This window comes from Corythoichthys intestinalis, chromosome 19 (genome assembly GCF_030265065.1).
Source record: "Corythoichthys intestinalis isolate RoL2023-P3 chromosome 19, ASM3026506v1, whole genome shotgun sequence".
Taxonomy (NCBI): domain Eukaryota; kingdom Metazoa; phylum Chordata; class Actinopteri; order Syngnathiformes; family Syngnathidae; genus Corythoichthys; species Corythoichthys intestinalis.
This window is the reverse complement of record NC_080413.1, coordinates 24,787,980-24,802,691: the sequence shown is the minus strand read 5'-3', so window position 1 is coordinate 24,802,691 and position 14,712 is coordinate 24,787,980. Positions and strand designations below refer to the sequence as shown.

The following is a 14,712-nucleotide window of genomic DNA, read 5'->3' as shown; positions in this document are numbered from 1 at the left end:
AAAATGGTGCTTGTTATTTAGAAAAATGTGGCATTTCAAAATAAGAGTGTCTGATGTCAGCAATGACTCAGTAGGTGGCCGCCAAGATAGAATGTCTCGAAAATTAAAAAGCTTTTGAAGAAACTGTGCACGGCAAATGGAGCAAGATGATAATTGTCGTCAAGTGCCAAGCTTGCAGTCAACTGTTATAATCAATTTCAATCATTTCTCTGTGGCGCTCTATGGAGGCTTGACTTGGACAAAGGAGAAGAGAAGGGGTCACTGCACAGAATGTGTCACCAAATAGGAGCACTGTGACCTAATTTTAGAACGTGTGTGTGTGTTTTTTTTTAATACTAACTGGTAAATGGGAACACTTAACCAAATGGGGCAGATATGTATGAAGGCTTAATACTAGAGAAGAACTGGATTCTTAAAATAATAACAGTAATTCTTTTACGGAAATGGTAAAAAATGTTAGTAAGTGCAAAAAAAGATTTAAAAAATTGTATTTTTGTGTGTGTGTGTGTGTGTTTACTGAAACCCATCCTTCAAAATAAATGACTTAGACAATGAATTTCTGAAGGTGTCAAATTTATAATGGACAATTCTAAAAAAATGGCAGCGTTATAACCTGAATTCATATTGTAAGGTGCCTCAGTCTATCATTAATATTGATAGCGGGAAAAGTATTTGCATTAATTTTGATTTACCACAAGTGTATGTAATTGATCCGTCCACCTGCACTGAAGTTACTTTGGCAGATATCCATTTTAAATCCGATTTACATCCTCTCAAGCCTCAGTTGGAATCTTAAAACATCTGATTCCATGCTTAAATGTCATTATTACACATGCAAAGAACAAACCAGGTATGAGTTTACAATGTGTAGCATTAAATCAAGGTTGAGGAAGGCATATGTATTAAATTGGGGGTGGGATTATAATGCATTCATCGTGATTCAGTTAGTATAAATCTCGCATTTTAATCACATGTTAAATTTCAATCCCTGAACCTTTAAACAACAGAGACAATACACAATTTTTTGGTATACTGATTAAAATAGGGATGTCCAATTGCATATTTTTGCACCCGAGTCTTAGTCCAAGTCACCTGATTTTGAAAATCCACTGACAAAGAGTCCCAACCCGATACTGAAAAAAAGTGTTGTTCAAAAAAAAAAAAAATTTTTTTTAAAACATTTTAAACATGTTACTGTCCCACTGAATTATTTCTTTTAAACCTGAATAACTTAGAAAAATGCTTGTCTTTATTAAATGTTTCATTGAGTGACTCCATTCACGCTGCTGAGAAAGCCTCACTTACACAATGAATTGCCACAGCATACTAAATGTTGTAAAGAGAAATCTGATTAATTAGCTCATTACATCTAAAAATACAAGTTTGGCCAAGTATGTATAAATGTAATGTGCTGCCCTTTACATAATTCACCCACTAAACTATGGTCCAGCTTAGAAGGTACATCTTAATGTAATATGCCCTTCAATGAAATCGTGAAATCACCTAAAGTACAAAATAATTTTTGCTTTTGCTTTTTCAGCGACGACTCTTCAGATTATAATTGGTGAGTTGTCCCTCTTTGAGTGACCATGTAGTGTTACTTGCTGAATTGAATGAATGTAACATGCAGTAATTTGCGTGACGTAAATTGTACTGTTTGGAATCGATAAGAGAATCGTTAGATAAACTGCCAAACGATTCCATGGAATTGAAACACACGGAACCGGTTCTCTACAGGAACCTCAAACCTCCTCCTCAAAATTAATTAGTGCCAGTGAAAGCGATACAGACCCCCTCAAGACATAAAAGAGGTGCCATTCAACTAGTTGTCAGTCGACATATCATCACAAATGTAATGAAAATATTTTATAAAGGTTGAAAAGTTACCTAGTGTTGCTTTAAATTACTTAACTTTCCTTTTGGGTTTTTGCCCAGGCAATTGTTTTTCTACTGTTTTGTATTGACATTCAATTAATTGCATTACAAAGCCTCTAATTAATTAGATTATTTTTAAATTGAGCCCCACCTTGAGTATAAATACGAGGATATTAGTATAAATACTGTAGCGTATTATGATTGTGGATGTTAGAGTGTGATTGTTTTCTACCTGTTTCAAGTCCAGTGTAATTGTCACATAATGGTATTCCATTCCATTCTTGATGGATGGACTTTGCCACCAACGGTTCGTCCCATCAATAGCAAATTCGATAGGGTGACGCTCTGCAGACAGAAATATCTCAGAAACCCTCTAACACTTAGATCTGGACAATACCAGACAGAGCTACAGTGATTAATTGACCAATTCTATGCTTATGAGTTAATATGAATCAGTGCGTGCATATATGAGTAAATGAATGAAAGTGCATCTCACCAAATGGTTTCGTACTCTTCTGATCACAGATTCGACATTGGGGGTTTCGAACAGGCCGACCTGGTACATGTTCGACTAGTTTACAGAACATCTCTGGTTCGGATTGACCACACGTAGCGTTGGTTGTAATATCAGCCATGGATGCCAAATTCAGAACAGCCGGGAATAATCCTGGAATTAAAAAAAATATATATATAAAATTACATACAGAAGTAAACCTGGGATCAAATCAAATATAAGCCAAAGCAAGACAGATAGAGTGTCGCATATCAATGCCCACTGATAGTATAGTAGGAGTACTTTTGCCTGGTATGTGTGCAAGCTGCATGGATTTAGTTTCCACTCAGTGACATGTAAATGTTAGTATGGGTGGCTCCATCTCTCTATCTACAGTATCGCTAGTAATTTACTGATGTCCAGTTCATAATGTTGCATGGCTTTGCCTGAAGTGAAGTTTGGTGCATCTTACTACAACCTTGACCCAGATGAGTGTTACAGAAAAGAAGCTGATTTATTTATTCATTCATTTACAAAGATAAAACAAATAAGCAAATACCAGAGTAAAGTTCAGGAATGCGCATCGTGACATTCTGACAGCCAACAGACACAAACTACTGTATACAGGAGAACCATGAAACAGCACATATCCGAATCTCCAAGCAGGCCAAGTATTAAAACAGGTGCAATGGCATAAAATTTTAAACACAGAAGCATAGAAATGTAGTTCAGTCGTAAACAGGAGGTACGTGTGAATAAGAAGTGAAGAAAATTGGTGCATATCTATGTGTGTGTCCAGATGAGAACAGCTGTTGAAGCAGATGTCAACACCGTTGAACTGTGAAGAACGTTTGAGACATCCAAGCAATCTCTTATGATATACTCACAGAGTGAAAAACGTTTGAGACATCCTATATTCATACACAAACCATTCTGAAATTAAGGTCCATTGAAACCTATATGGTACTATTTGTGGGAAATATTAGATAAACTAGGTAATGACAGGGCATTCAAATTAAAACTTGAAATCTTTAAAAGATAAACAACTAAGAGAAAAGCATCTCTGTCAATGTGTAGAAGCCCAGGATGATTCATTTGAGTGGTCAGTAACCTTGACTGTAGTGGCACTGTTAGACCTACAGTATTTTAGGGGTCTTGAATGAGAAAGATATGAATTAAACTTTTTTTCTCATTTTCATAACATGCTATTACCCAAACGTCAAATCCTCTAAATCCATGGTTGTTAGGTTGATAGCATCATTTTGACTGCCAGTCCTGTTGTTGGATTTAGAGTAACATTTAGCATAGTATAAAAAACATAAAGCTATATTATAGCGCTAACGATTAATCGATTAACTCGAGTTATTCGATTAGAAAAAAGATTCAAATTAAATTTTGCTGCTTCGAGTATTCGGTTAGTTAAAGTAGCGTTTTAATAGTTTGTTTTGAAAGTGTTTGTATTTAGTTACATTGATTTGGGTGGGTACACTGCCCGTTAGTGGCAACAGTGAATATGATATAACTCATTTCACATGGCTGAATTCAGCTGCTCCCTGTTAAGACCAATATAAGATAAGTTTTTGTTTGAGCTAATGTTTTTTAATGCATTCGTAATTTAGTTTATTCTTATATTTAGCCGGTTTTTGTGGGAATATGTGTCTGAACCCTTTGCATTAAAAAAAAAAAAAAGTTTTTTTTAATACCATTTGAGGCTCAGATCAGGTTTTTTTTTTTTTAAAAATTTATGAGCCTTATCCAATTACTCAGTTATACAAACTAACTAGTTCATCAATTAATCTACTATGTTCATTCATTCAGCTTCCGATCTGCTTGTCCTCAAGAGGCTTTTGGAGGGTGCTGGGCCTTATCCCAGCTAAATATGGGCAGTAGGATGAGTACACTGTGAATTCGTTGCTAGCCATTCAATTATGCAATATTTCTGGTCAAAATGTAAACAAATACAGTAATAAATAAAGATTTACATGAAAAATGGATGGCAAATGTGCTATATTCATGGCTAAATGAAGAAAGCGAAAAATTGTGTCCTTTCTGTTTGTGTTTTAAAATATTTTTCTGCTGTAAAATTTCCATTTTGTTATCATAGGACGCTTCCTTTCAAGTTGAATTAAAAAAAGGTGGGAAAACATCAGAGACAGGGATTAGATTTCAGATACACTGAATGCCGTACACACAATGGCGTTTTGCCTTCGGGCTCTTCATAGACCATTCTTTTCACCCTGCCCTAATAACCAAAGAAACCTCCCTGTGTGTCACTTTATTATCTCTCTTTACAAATAAAATGTGTGTAAGGATTTGCTGTAATACTAGCAGGTATTCAGGTATATTCCGTAAAATGTCACCATTAACCATTTCGGCTTAGAACTGTGCCATCATAATGCAGGATGGTTATGGAACACTGTAAAAATAAGTGTATAGTATTAAAAACACCATACCACTTTAGTGGCAGTTTCTAAAAGAATCCTATGCTCATGACTAATAAAGAACTCAAATGTTTAGACATTGTGACACATATGCTCCATTTAGAATAAGATATATGGCCAAATAGCTACCGTAATTTCCGCACCGTAAAGTGCACCGCATTATATTATACCTTCAATGAATGGCCAATTTTAAAGCTTGTTTCATAAATATAAGGCACACTGCATTATAAGTAGAAATGGACCGATTATCGGCCAGCGGTATTTGGAAATTTGACGTGTATCTGTATTGGCCTTTTTTTTTTTTAAATCCGATCGGCCGATATAAATAACATCAATCTAAAACTGGGTTATTTCGGGTCAGATGCAGCCGCACCTCTCTCCTGCCTGCCTCTGACTGGTTAAATAGCAATGGTAAATGGAGTTACACTTGTATTGCGCCTTTCCACCTTTTTAAGGCCTTCAAAGCGCTTCAAACTATACCCTCATCTACCTACTGGTAACGCAGCACCAGGAGCAACGTGGGGTTTAGTATCTTGCTCAAGGATACTTAGACGAGGTCATCAGGGATTTCTGTTCAGTGAAAAAATTTCAGAGCGCTATTTATTTAACCTTTTATTTAAATTTTTAAGAGATGTATCTGAGTCTAGGAAAAACACGCAAAACACAACGGCAAATTTAAAAACACAACGGCAAATCACATAACAAAAAAACTAAAAAACACAAGAACAAATCACATAACAAAAAAAAATCTCAAAAAACATAACGGCAAATTCAAAAACACTACGACAAATCACATAACTAAAAAAAAAAAAAAAAAAAAAAATCAAAATAAAAAAACAATGGCAAATCACATAACAAAAAAAAAAAAAAAAACAATTCAGAAAACACAACAACAAATTAAAAAACACAACAGCAAATCACAAAACAAAAAATAAATTGTTGTGTTTTTTAACTTGTCGTTGTGTTTTCTGAATATTTTTTTTTTTTTATGTCATTTGCTGTTGTGTTTTTATTTACCTTTGTGTTTTGCACTTCAGGGCCACCAAATTCAGGCATTTTAATGAAGTTCAGTGTTTGCATTATTCAATTTTTTTCACGCCAATTTTTTACACTTTTACGGCAAAAAAATACCGGCTCCAAAAATTGGTTATCGACCCATATCCGTCGATCTCTAATTACTGTGGTATGAAAAAGTATAGAAAGTAAAAAGTAGATGAAAAAACAGTGTCTGCTTGAACTAAAAAAAAAAAAAAAAAAACATTTATAGGTTTTCATATTTTAATGAGGACAGTATGCAAACAATGACAGAAGGAGGACAAATAAGTAAGTGAATCATCACATTTAATATTTTGTGCCCCCCCCCCATTTGGCAGCAATAACTTCAACCAGACGCTTCCTGTAGCTGCAGATCAGTCTGGCACATTGATCAGGACTAATTTTGGCCTATTCTTCTCTACAAAACTACTGTAGTTCAGTCAGATTCCTGGGATGTCTGGCATGAATCGCTGTTTTTAGGTCATGCCACAGCATCTCAATGGGGTTCAAGTCTGGACTTTGACTTGGCCACTCCAGAACGTGTATTTTGTTCTTCTGAAACCATTCCGAAGTTGATTTACTTCAGTGTTTTGCATCATTGTCTTGTTGCAGCATCCACCCTCTTTTTAGCTTCAACTGTCTGACAGACGGCCTCAGGTTTTCCTACAAAACATCCTGATAAACTTCTGAATTCATTCTTAAATTAATGATCGCTAGTTGTCCAGGCCCCGAGCTAGCAGAAAAGCCCCAAATCATGACGCTCCCTCCCCAATGATTCACGGTGGGGATGAGGTGTTGATGTTGGTGAGCTGTTCCGTTTTTCCTCCACATATGACCTTGTGTGTTACTCCCAAACAATTCAACTTTGGTTTCATCAGTCCACAAAATATTTTCTCATACAGTCTGCTGAGTGTCTAAGTGCCTTTTTGAGAGCATTAAACGAACAACAATGTTTTTTAGACGGCCGTGGCTTTCTCCGTGGAGTCCTCCCATGAACACCATTCTTGGCCATAGTTTTACATATAGTGTATGTGTGCATAGAGATATTGGACTGCGCCTAGTGATTTCTAAAAGTATTTGGGCAGACGCTCCAGGGTTCTTTTATTACCTCTCTGAGTATTCTGCGCTGAACTCTTGGCGTCATCTTTGGTGGACCGACAATCTTTGGGAAAAAAGCAAGAGTGCCAAACTCTCTCCATTTCTAGACTGTCAACTGATGAACATCCAGACTTTTAGAGATGGTTTTGTATCCTTTCCCAGCTTTAAACAAATCAGCAAGTTTTGATCTTAGGGCTTGAGCTGCGCACTGAGATGCTGTGAGACCTGTTGCGGCCCATTATTGATTCATATATAAGGCGCACCATATAATAAGGCGCACTGTCGACTTTGTGAAAATTTAAAGCTTTTAGGTGCGTCTTATAGTGCAGAAAATATGGTACTTAATGTGCATTTCAAAATGAAATGCACATAAACATATTCAAAACCTCATAGAAACTCTGATTCCCAACCACTGAGCGGTGTCAGATTAGCCTGCCATGAGAGATCATCAGAAATGATCTGTTTCCTGCAAATTATACAAATCTTTAATCACCTCACCGTTTATAATAGCGAGGTAAACATTCAAATGCCATTTCGCAAAATGGCAGGAGGTACATAATTACCCTGTGTACCTGCTTTTTGTCACCGTTTTTGTTTGGCGTAAAATATATATCTTACCACCGTAAAGGTTGTAAAACTCTGGACTTGAGAATAGTGAGCTTTGCCGCTTGATCAATATAGTCAGTAAAACAAGACATTTATAATGGAGCTCAATCTTCATTAAAACAGAAAATGTCCCCAAGGTTTCTTTATTACATTGTGCAAGGAAGCTGTGTTTCTTTTTTCTGTCATGAGAGGAGATGAGTCTTCATATTGTGTGTATCCTCCCCCTATGTGTGCGTGTGTGATGGATGTGTTATTGTTGAGTTTTGGGGCTAGATGTAAGCATGATGAAATAAAAAGGAGGTTGAAAAGGACGGGATCATCTCTCTGTGCACCTCCCTCTCCATCTGCCCCTCCACCCTCAGCACTTCAGTGTTACAGGCTGGGGAAAATATGGAAAGATTGATGAAGATGCCGAGATGGATGGAAGGATTCTCAGAGAGGGATAGAGTGTTGTTTAAAAGGGTCAGGGCTGGAGAGAAATGAAGGATGAGAGTACTATAATCCTCTATACTCACACATACAGTATATGAAGGATGTGAATGCATCTACATATAAAGTTGTGCGCAAGAATAACCCCACAGATGAAAATTTCACTGGAGCAAATGAAGGATGGTTTTGAGTAAATTTACATCGACAAAGAACTCTCAGGGAGATAGATAGCGTAGTGAGAACTCCGAAGTCCATACATAATTCATCTTATTGGTAGTGTATTTAAAAATCATGTGCTCTGTGATTTTTTTATTGAACATTACGGCAAAGTTTAGAAACATTTAATAATGCTGACTGTTATACAACTGTAATATTAAGTGAGTTGATATTCAACTTTATTGAAATCATACAACAAACCGTTACTGAATCTCAATGGCTAAAGCGCTATGACAACACAATCACCTCCGGATAGTCAAACACCATGAACACACAATTATCAAAAAACAAATAAATAAAATGAAAACTTTTTCAGTGATGAAAGCTTTCAGAAAATTAAAAAGGCCAAATAAATATGCTGGTAAATATGTTGTCATGAATACGGAAAAGCATACAAATGATGTTAAAAACCCACGCAGAGATGCACAAACATACAACCTGACCTCCTTGATCTCTGCATATCATAAGCTGATTTCTTGCATGCAATTCAAACCTTGACATTACTCAGAGGAGTATTGCCAGAATGCAAATGTCCAAATCATTTGGACTGGATCTTAACCAGATGGAAGAGGATCCAGATGAATGCAAACATCTGAAGGTTGAGGCGAGGGGGGCATTTACTTAAGTTCCAAGAACTTCTATCAGTAAGGGCTAAAAAAGAGAATTTGAAAATGAACAACTCCTCCTATAACCTTGCTACTTGGTTTATTCTTCTGAAATTTTTCCCATGAGAATTCAATATTTTGTTAGTTGTTAATCTGTATCAGAATCAAAATCACTGCATTGTCACTGTACTGGTAAAATGGACTTTAAAAAAGTGCAATCCTCCTCGAACCGTAATTTGTGCACAGGAACAACAATATCCATAAGTAGGGTAGTTTCGTTGCTAAAAATCAGAACCTAATTATCACATATGTATATATACAGTGCCTTGCAAAAGTATTCGGCCCCCGTGAACCTTGCAACCTTTCGCCACATTTCAGGCTTCAAACATAAAGATATAAAATTTTTATTTTTTGTCAAGAATCAACAACAAGTGGGACACAATCGTGAAGTGGAACAAAATTTATTGGATAATTTAAACTTTTTTCACAAATAAAAAACTGAAAAGTGGGGCGTGCAATATTATTCGGCCCCCTTGCGTTAATACTTTGTAGCGCCACCTTTTGCTCCAATTACAGCTGCAAGTCGCTTGGGGTATGTTTCTATCAGTTTTGCACATCGAGAGACTGACATTCTTGCCCATTCTTCCTTGCAAAACAGCTCGAGCTCAGTGAGGTTGGATGGAGAGTGTTTGTGAACAGCAGTCTTCAGCTCTTTCCACAGATTCTCGATTGGATTCAGGTCTGGACTTTGACTTGGCCATTCTAACACCTGGATACGTTTATTTTTGAACCATTCCATTGTAGATTTGGCTTTATGTTTTGGATCATTGTCCTGTTGGAAGATAAATCTCCGTCCCAGTCTCAGGTCTTGTGCAGATACCAACAGGTTTTCTTCCAGAATGTTCCTGTATTTGGCTGCATCCATCTTCCCGTCAATTTTAACCATCTTCCCTGTCCCTGCTGAAGAAAAGCAGGCCCAAACCATGATGCTGTCACCACCATGTTTGACAGTGGGGATGGTGTGTTCAGGGTGATGAGCTGTATTGCTTTTACTCCAAACATATCGTTTTGCATTGTGGCCAAAAAGTTCAATTTTGGTTTCATCTGACCAGAGCACCTTCTTTCACATGTTTGGTGTGTCTCCCAGGTGGCTTGTGGCATACTTTAAATGAGACTTTTTATGGATATCTTTGAGAAATGGCTTTCTTCTTGCCACTCTTCCATAAAGGCCAGATTTGTGTAGTGTACGACTGATTGTTGTCCTATGGACAGACTCTCCTACCTCAGCTGTAGATCTCTGCAGTTCATCCAGAGTGATCATGGGCCTCTTGGCTGCATCTCTGATCAGTTTTCTCCTTGTTTGAGAAGAAAGTTTGGAAGGACGGCCGGGTCTTGGTAGATTTGCAGTGGTCTGATGCTCCTTCCATTTCAATATGATGGCTTGCACAGTGCTCCTTGAGATGTTTAAAGCTTGGGAAATCTTTTTGTATCCAAATCTGGCTTTAAACTTCTCCACAACAGTATCTCGGACCAGCCTGGTGTGTTCCTTGGTTTTCATAATGCTCTCTGCACTTTAAACAGAACCCTGAGACTATCACAGAGCAGGTGCATTTATACGGAGACTTGATTACACACAGGTGGATTCTATTTATCATCATCGGTCATTTAGGACAACATTGGATCATTCAGAGATCCTCACTGAACTTCTGGAGTGAGTTTGCTGCACTGAAAGTAAAGGGGCCGAATAATATTGCACGTTTGCAGTTTTTTATTTGTTAAAAAAAGTTTAAATTATCCAATAAATGTTGTTCCACTTCACGATTGTGTCCCACTTGTTGTTGATTCTTGACAAAAAAATTAAATTTCATATCTTTATGTTTGAAGCCTGAAATGTGGCGAAAGGTTGCAAGATTCAAGGGGGCCGAATACTTTTGCAAAGCACTGTATATATATATATATATATATATATATATATATATATATATATATATATATATATATATATATATATGTATATATTAATGAAACACAATACTAGGCATTTTATGAACAAGTTTCCGAGGTACTTCCGCTTTACTTCCTTATGTCTGCTAGCAACTTCCGTTTTAGAATTTCTCCATCCATCTCATCAAAATCCCATAAAAAAGACCATTTGGAAATACCACATCCATCTGCCATCATCACAGCAGAAGGGGACACATGTTCATGAAGGCAGATGTGCAACCAAGCTCGTGCCACCACAAAAACTGGGTGTTTTTGTAGCCATGTTGCAGCTGTGTTATGGAAGGTATGTTCTTCCTATCCCTGCATTTTCACGTGTCAGGTGCTCAAAAAATATTAAAGCTAAAATCTTGCGCATGAAACGACTTGTTGCCTTTGATATTGTTAGTACGATGATGATTGTAATTATGATGATCTTAACCCTATATTGCCAAATGTATCACATTTGATACACCTAAAATGTCATGATTTTGAGACTAATTCAGAATTTTGACATTTCTTTTTGAAAAAAGAAAATGATGGATGCAAGTCAACACATGCATCTGCAGGTTCCATGAAAAAAAACTAACAGGATTTAGCAAGGGCTATATATATCTGAGCGCTTATTACACATATTCATTCTGACTTTTCTTTTTACACATTTGAAAAAAAAGTTTCATTATGACCTTATTTTTCAAGTTTTTGGATTCTCTAATGATTGCTTCATATTGCTGGCATTAATATTGTTTACTACAACTAGTATATATGCTCTTAACCTGTTGCCAATCAGTATGTTTAGGATAGCACAATTATGTAAATGCAAACACTGCTGGCCAAAATTATTGGCACCCCTGCAATTCTGTCAAATAATGCTCAATTTCTCCCAGAAAATGATTTCAACTACAAATGCTTTGGTTGTAATATCTTCATTAATTTTGCTTGCAATGACAAAACACAAAAGAGAATGAGAAAAATAAATAAATAAAGCATTATCATTTTACACTAAACTCCAAAAATGGGCCAGACAAAAGTATTGGCACCCTCAGCCTAATACTTGGTAGCACAACTTTCAGACAAAATAACTGTGAACGACCACTTCCAGTATCATTCAATGAGTGTCTTACAATGCTCTGCTGGAATTTTAGACCATTCTTCTTTGGCCAACTGCTCCAGGCCTATGAGATTTGAAGGGGGCCTTCTCCAAACTGCCATTTTCAGATCTCTCCACAGGTATTCTTTGGGATTCAGGTCTGGGCTCATTGCTGGCCAACTTAGAAGTCTCCAGTGCTTTCTCTCAAACCATTTTCTAGTGCTTTTTTAAGTGTGTTTTGGGTCATTGTCCCACTGGAAGACCCATGACCTCTGAGACAGAGACCCAGCTTTCTCACACTAGGCCCTACATTATACTGCAAAATTTGTTGGTAGTCTTCAGACTTCATAATGCCATGCACACGGTCAATTAGTCCAGTGCCAGAGGCAGCAAAGCGACCCCAAAACATCAGGGAATGTCCGCCATGTTTGACTGTGGGGATCGTGTTCTTTTCTTTGAAGGCCTCGTTTTTTTCCCCTGTAAACTCTATGTTGATGACTTTTCCCAAAAAGTTCTACTTTTGTCTCATCTTTTTTTTTTTTTTTTTTTTTTTTTTTTAAACCTGTCCTGTTCAGCTGTTTGACACAGAGAATGGAAGTCTAAGTGGAAGTCTATTTTTGTCTCATCTGACCAGAGAACATTTTTCTAAAATGTTTTTGGCTTTCTCAGGTAAGTTTGGCAAACTCCAGCCTGGCTTTTTTATGTCTCTGGGTCAGAAGTGGGGTCTTCCTGGGTATCCTACCATAGAGTCCCCTTTCATTCAGACGCCGACAGATAGTACGGGTTGACACTATTTTTGTTTATAAGTACTACATACCTTGTAGTACTTCCTTGTAACTACAAAATCCATGTCAGACCTTCTGCATTCGGAAAATGTCATATAAGTTGTTATTTCACCTCATTTTGGTCACTCAAGTGGCCACGTATCAATCTCTAACTCACATCTAGGGATGGGAATTGATACGATTTTTACGATTCCGATTCTATTATCGATATTGCTTAACGATTCGATTCTTTATCGATTCTCTTATCGATTTTAATTTGGGGAAAAAGAAGAATAAACGTTTTGATTGGTGTCGAGTTTGTTCAATCGGAAGTCACAACCTTACAAACTCATAACGAGGTCAAAAGAGGCCCAAAGCCTCAATCTTAACTGTGGCACTAAGTGGCAAATACACAAGAATGTGTAACATTTTATTGAAACATTATTCTAATAGAAATAAAAAATATTGGTATATATTGACATATAGGTCGTTGTTCTGCCTTTGGCATTATGTGTTAAAGTGTATTATTCACCATTATATTGAAATGCATGCCTTTTAGTTTGTATAATGCTTTCACGCTCAAGTGTGGGTGCCCTTGCGCTTCCTCACGCGAAGAAGAACGCGCTCACGTGAAGAAGTGCGCGCTTACACGCGAAGAAGTGCAGCTACAAAGCATCCAAGCGAGTGAGCGAGTTAGTGAGAGAGGGGAACACTGCTACGAGCCTACGTTCTTTGGTAATGTTTGTAAAATATCTACAGAGGCAACGCCTGTATGTATCATCTTTTGTGTTGTTGTTGTGTGTCTCCACTCGCGATCGGACACTTAAATCCAGTTGTGTAGTGGTTTGAATGATGTGCTAATGCTAGCGAACGCATGCTAACCGTTTGTGTTATTACTGTATTAGCAGCTAATCATCGCTGATTTACGTTGATGCGAACCTGTTTGTTATTGGGGACAAAATTGATTTGTTTCATTTCTATTTTTAGTTTCACTTTTCAAGTGATGGTTGAATAAAGTCAGCAAATTATACCAACGTCTTCTGCATCAACATTTGGGAGTTAAGCTAGCTGTATAGCCAGGACTGAGCCTTAGCGTCTCGGTGAGGGCAGTACAGTCATATTCCCTCCCGATGCAGTTATCGCCACCGTACAATGACTGCAAGTCGCTTTGTCGTAATTTTTCCTCGTGAAGTAAAGACATACTTTCGAGAGTTTGAACCTACGTTCTGTGATTGTTATGTTTACGGCTGCAATGTTCGTGCTAAACCATCGAAACCTTTCATTTTCACCCTCTTTCCTGGTGAAGTGTAGCCAGACTTTGGAGTGAGTGGTACTTGGCGCCATGCTAGTTTGATGCGTCTGGACAACAAGACACGTCACGCCACGTGTTTTTAGGAATCGTTAAAGGGATCGTGAAGGCTTTTTCATTGTGATGTCGAGGCCTCGAACCACTCAGAACCGGTTCGGAATGTGAATCGGATTTCGATTCCCATCCCTACTCACTTCAACACAGGCTGACAGGTTGTTGTAATTTTTTCCTCGAATGATCAACGGAGTGATAAGAACAATCTCACAATCTCTGAATCCATTTTAGGAGATACCTACGGTTCCTCTGGCTTGATTTTGTAGTTTTAACTTTGTCAACACACTGCTTACTTCAACTGCAATTCATGTTGTTCTTTCTAAACTGGAAGTTCAGAGCAGACATTTTCCAAGTTGGCGCCACCCATATTTCGCTCAGGAAACTTGTCTATATTAAAAAAATATATGGATCAATACGTTTGCAGTAACTTGCTGCACCTTTTTTCACCTGGCAAGCCAGCCTGAATTTTGCCATGTAGAGGACACTGTGCATGGCAAGACAGTCTAGTCTCTGTGGTTTGGACTGGATTTCAAAATTGATGCAAGATGTGGGGCAAACAAGCACTGACTAAAACTGAAAGACCAGTCACAGAAGTCTGATTGAACACGAACACAATTCAACTCATGATGTCTGTTGTAGTCAATTTGTGGTTCAACCCCACCTCAACTACGTTCTTCGTGAGTGAGACTGCATGTGATGTTTTCCTGATGCACTTGT

At 37.5% G+C, this 14,712-nt stretch overlaps 1 protein-coding gene across 5 annotated transcripts in view; it reads right to left on the bottom strand.

The window, feature by feature from the left end:
* lama2 (laminin, alpha 2) overlaps positions 1-14,712 on the bottom strand; it is a 338,873-nt gene that overhangs the window by 270,256 nt on the left and 53,905 nt on the right. For all 5 annotated transcript variants that reach the window (XM_057822981.1, XM_057822982.1, XM_057822979.1 and 2 more), the window contains exons 2-3: positions 2,372-2,542; positions 2,108-2,220 (exon numbers count right to left, since the gene is read on the bottom strand). In XM_057822981.1, the coding sequence (XP_057678964.1) occupies positions 2,108-2,220; positions 2,372-2,542 (284 nt within the window). The remainder of the gene's footprint in view (positions 1-2,107; positions 2,221-2,371; positions 2,543-14,712) is intronic.